At 35.7% G+C, this 4693-nt stretch overlaps 1 protein-coding gene across 1 annotated transcript in view; it reads right to left on the bottom strand.

The window, feature by feature from the left end:
* Window positions 1–240: 240 nt before the first annotated feature.
* The window catches only part of LOC106879081 (zinc finger protein 271), a 7231-nt gene continuing 2778 nt past the window's right edge, over window positions 241–4693 (bottom strand). The window contains exon 2 of the mRNA XM_014928514.2: window positions 241–3974. Within this exon, the coding sequence (XP_014784000.1) occupies window positions 1898–3349 (1452 nt within the window). The 5' untranslated portion in view covers window positions 3350–3974 and the 3' untranslated portion in view covers window positions 241–1897. The remainder of the gene's footprint in view (window positions 3975–4693) is intronic.

Raw genomic sequence — 4693 nt, 5'->3', positions numbered from 1 at the left:
GCACATAAAAAACACCATTTGAGCGTGGCCGTTGCCAGTACCGTCGGACTGGCCCCTCGTGCTGGTGGCACGTAAAAAGCACCCACTACACTCTCAGAGTGGTTGGTGTTAGGAAGGGCATCCAGCTGTAGAAACTCTGCCAGATCAGATTGGAGTCTGGTGTAGCCATCTGGTTTGCCAGTCCCCAGTCAAATCGTCCAACCCATGCTAGCATGATGATGATGATGATGATTGCAGTGCAGGCTTGTTAAATACAAAGTTGATCATGCTGACCTTCATCTCCTGTACAAAAAGACAAGTGATGTAAAGAAGAAAAGTTACTTTTCTTTTTCCATCTGCACACTAAAAGACAATGTTAGACATTGTATAAAAATTTTATTTGCACCATAAATACAATACATTTTAAAATTGAACAAGAAATTTAATGACAAAATATCAAGTATATATAAAACAAAATAGATTTACTTTTAAGAATAGAATCCAAGAATGAAAATAAGAACACAGTTAAAATTGAACTATAAAGATAAATTACAAGCAATGTCTTTAAAATATTCTAGTGTCTTGCAATATTGTGATTCATTGACAATGCTTGGAGTTCTAGTTGCACTATCTTTATATTTCTTTATATAATGAGAATTATATAAAGAAATGTGGAGGCGCAATGGCCCAGTGGTTAGGGCAGCGGACTCGCGGTCATAGGATCGCGGTTTCGATTCCCAGACCGTTGTAAGTGTTTATTGAGTGAAAACACCTAAAAAGCTCCACGAGGCTCCGGCAGGGGATGGTGGTGAACCCTGCTGTACTCTTCCACCACAACTTTCTCTCACTCTTACTTCCTGTTTCTGTTGTGCCTGTAATTCAAAGTGTCAGCCTTGTCACACTCTGTGTCACGCTGAATATCCCTGAGAACTACGTTAAGGGTACACATGTCTGTGGAATGCTCAACCACTTGCAAGTTAATTTCACGAGCAGGCTATTCCGTTCATCAGATCAACTGGAACCCTCGACGTCGTAAGCGATGGAGTGCCAACAACAATTATTTCTTCAGTTCCTTTTTCAAGATTCCTAAAACTTTTCAAATTATAGGAGGGAATTTTTGTCTTTGAACCGCTTTTCTTGAAATATGATACACTTATTTGGCAAATGAAAACTTAAATACAGAGAGCTGAACAGCAAAAAGTTTTCAGAGACCCTCTACCTCATTTCACTCTAAGAAGGCTAGACAGTGTCCAGGTCATAACTCCTGAATAACGGTGCTTCCATATTCTGTGTTACTGTCTGTAATGCCATCCTCTGAACACTTAAGGTGCCCCAGAACCAATGTACCTTGTCTGTTGTAACCAGTTTAGCCAGAAGGTATATTACTCTTTCTGTAATTCATCTACATTCCTACTTCACCAGATCCAAGTGGAACTCTTCTCAGCTGCTTCTACCATTTAGCAATGTATTTGTAACATAGGTAAAAAGCATTACAAGTTTGGCAATGATGTATTTGCCATGATGAATATATCTGAAGATGTAATGGCTGCAATGAAATTTCTGGGCAACAAAATTACAAGCAATGTATAATATGATGTAATTTAATCATAATAATTTTACTTTCATGAATATACAATGAACTTAGATATAAGAGTGATATGCTTACTCTAATGTATGAATATGTTTAAGTTAAAATGACTTGAGAGAATGATCCACTGTAAAAATGATATTAATATGAATTCTCTCCTGAATGAGAATATTGAGAGAATGATCCACTATAAAAATGATATTAATATGACTTCTCTCCTGAATGAGAAAATTATCACAATGTTATGGCTTCTCTCTTATAAGGATGCATTTGTGAGTAGGTAGATCTCTATTTCGAGAGAATGATCTCTCAGATATCACAGTGATATGGCTAATCTCCTGTATGAATACGCTTGTGTCTAATTAAGTGACTTGCTTGAGAGAATGATTTACCACAGATATCACAATGATATGGCTTTTCACCTGTATGAATGCGTCTGTGATTAGTTAACACACTACTCTGAGAGAATGATCTCCCACAGATGTCACAGTGATATGGTTTCTCTCCAGTATGAATACGCTTGTGAATATTTAAGCTACACATTGCAGAGAATGATTTACCACAGATATCACAATGATATGGCTTTTCACCTGTATGAATGCGTCTGTGATTAGTTAACACACTACTCTGAGAGAATGATCTCCCACAGATGTCACAGTGATATGGTTTCTCTCCAGTATGAATACGCTTGTGAATATTTAAGCGACACATTGCAGAGAATGATTTACCACAAATATCACAGCGGTATGGCTTTTCTCCTGTATGAATACGTTTGTGTTTAGTCAAGTTACTTACTATAGAGAAAGATTTACCACAGATATCACAATGATATGGTTTCTCTCCTGTATGAATACGTTTATGAGTAATTAAATCATCACTTCTAGAGAATGATTTACCACAGATATCACAGTGATATGGTTTCTCTCCTGTATGAATGCGTTTATGCTTAGTTAAGTTACTTGTTATTGAGAAGGATTTACCACAGACATGACAATTATATGGCAACTCTCCTGAATGAATGCGTTTATGAGTAGCTACGGAACTTATAGCAGAGAAGGATTTACCGCAGATATCACAATTATATGGTTTATTTCCTGTATGAATGTGTTTGTGTTTATTTAAATTACCCGATATGGAAAATGATTTACCACAAATATCACAGTGATATGGCTTCTCACCTGTATGAGTACGTTTATGAGCAGCTAAAGGACCTGCTGAAGAGAATGATTTACCACAGATGTCACAGTGATATGGTTTCTCTCCTGTATGAATACATTTGTGAGTGGTCAAGTTACAATTTCGAGAGAATGATTTACCACAGATATCACAGCGATATGGATTCCTTCCTGCATGATTTTGTTTGTGAGTAGTTAAGGTATCTTTAGTAGTGAATGATTTACCACAGATATCACAGTCATATGGCTTCTTTCCAATATGAATATATTTGTGTCTAGTTAAGTGATTTGTCTGAGAGAATGATTTACCACAAATGGTACAGCGATATGGATTCTCTCCTGTATGAATGTGTTTGTGTTTAGTTAAAGTACTTTTATCAGAGAATGATTTACCACAGATATCACAGTGATATAGCTTCTCTCCAGTATGGATACGTTTGTGAGCAATTAGGTGACTTGTCCTAGTGAAGGATTTACCACAGAAATCACAGGAATATGGACTTTTTCCTCTATGAATACATTTTTGGGTAGTTAAATCTCTTTCTTGAGAGAATGATTTTTCACAAATATTACAGTGGAATGATGTTTTTCCAGTCTGTTTCAACATCTCATCAAGATAATTAGTCTTTTTTTAATCCTTAAATAACTCAGACTTTCACAATATTCAATTTTCATTATTTTTTTCTTCTTCCACAACAATATGTAAATTTGTTTTGTGAGTGTGTATAAATATGTCCAACCTATGCTAGCATGGAAGGCGGACATTAAACGATATATATACACACAAATATCCTCCAACTATAATTCCATCTACTGTGATGTTTGGCAATATCTGAAGCTTCTGCAAACAGTCTTATAAAAGATGATTTATTAGGAAGCAAGCATTTTTGAGATGATTGATTCAGATTATTACAACAGAACCCTGTCATGTAACAGGAAACCAAAAAGAAAATTAACACCAACATAGATTCATTTTCCAAGATATATCTCCCATGAAATTTCTTGCAAAGAAATCAGTTATATTTACATAATAAATATGTACAGGTTTAATTAGAATGCAAAATTATCTTCTGTTTATTACAAACAGTAAAGTAAAGAAATGCTTCTTTCAATCTCATTTCAGAAGAGATATTTCACAGTAATTCAGCCATAGATTTATATAAACTGGGTTTTATCTATTCTGCATAACACCTTTCTTTAGCTTTGTTGGTTGATGAATATCGCTGAGTTATCTGAAATAGAAAATGATATTATTTCAACGTCATCTGATAACCTGAAATAATAAGGGAACAATGTAAGACAGAGAAGATACATAAAGAGAAAGGGCTGTTTTTTTATTCTTTTACTTGTTTCTGTCATTTGACTGTGGCCATGCTGGAGCACCACCTTTAGTTGAAAAAAATCGACCCCCAGAACTTATTCTTTGTAGACCTAGTACTTATTCTATCAATCTTTTTACCGGACCACTAAGTTACAAGGACATAAACACACCAACATAGGTTGTCAAGCAATGGTAGGAGGAGGACAAACACACATATATATATATGTGACCACGTGTGTATCATTGGCGATTTTCTTTCTGTCTTCCCTTCTTTGGACTTTTTCTATATTTCTGATGAAGAGCTCTGCTCGAAATGTGAAATCCTCTTTCTTTTCCTGAGTGTCCAATAACACTACTTATTCCAGGCCTCACGTTTTTTCTTGCTTGTTCATGTTTGGATTGAGTATACATATACATATATGTATATACACAATGGGCTTCTTTCAGTTTCCGTCTACCAAAATCCACTCACAAGACTTTGGTTGGCCCGAGGTTATAGCAGAAGACACTTGCCCAAGGTGCCTTACAGTGGGACTGAACCCGGAACCTTGTGGCTGGTAAGCAAGCTTCTTACCACACAGCCACAACTGTGCCTATATTATATATATATATATATATATATATATATAT

Source organism: Octopus bimaculoides, chromosome 7, assembly GCF_001194135.2.
Source record: "Octopus bimaculoides isolate UCB-OBI-ISO-001 chromosome 7, ASM119413v2, whole genome shotgun sequence".
In the NCBI taxonomy this organism is placed as follows: Eukaryota; Metazoa; Mollusca; class Cephalopoda; order Octopoda; family Octopodidae; genus Octopus; species Octopus bimaculoides.
This window is presented reverse-complemented; position numbering and strand designations above follow the sequence as displayed.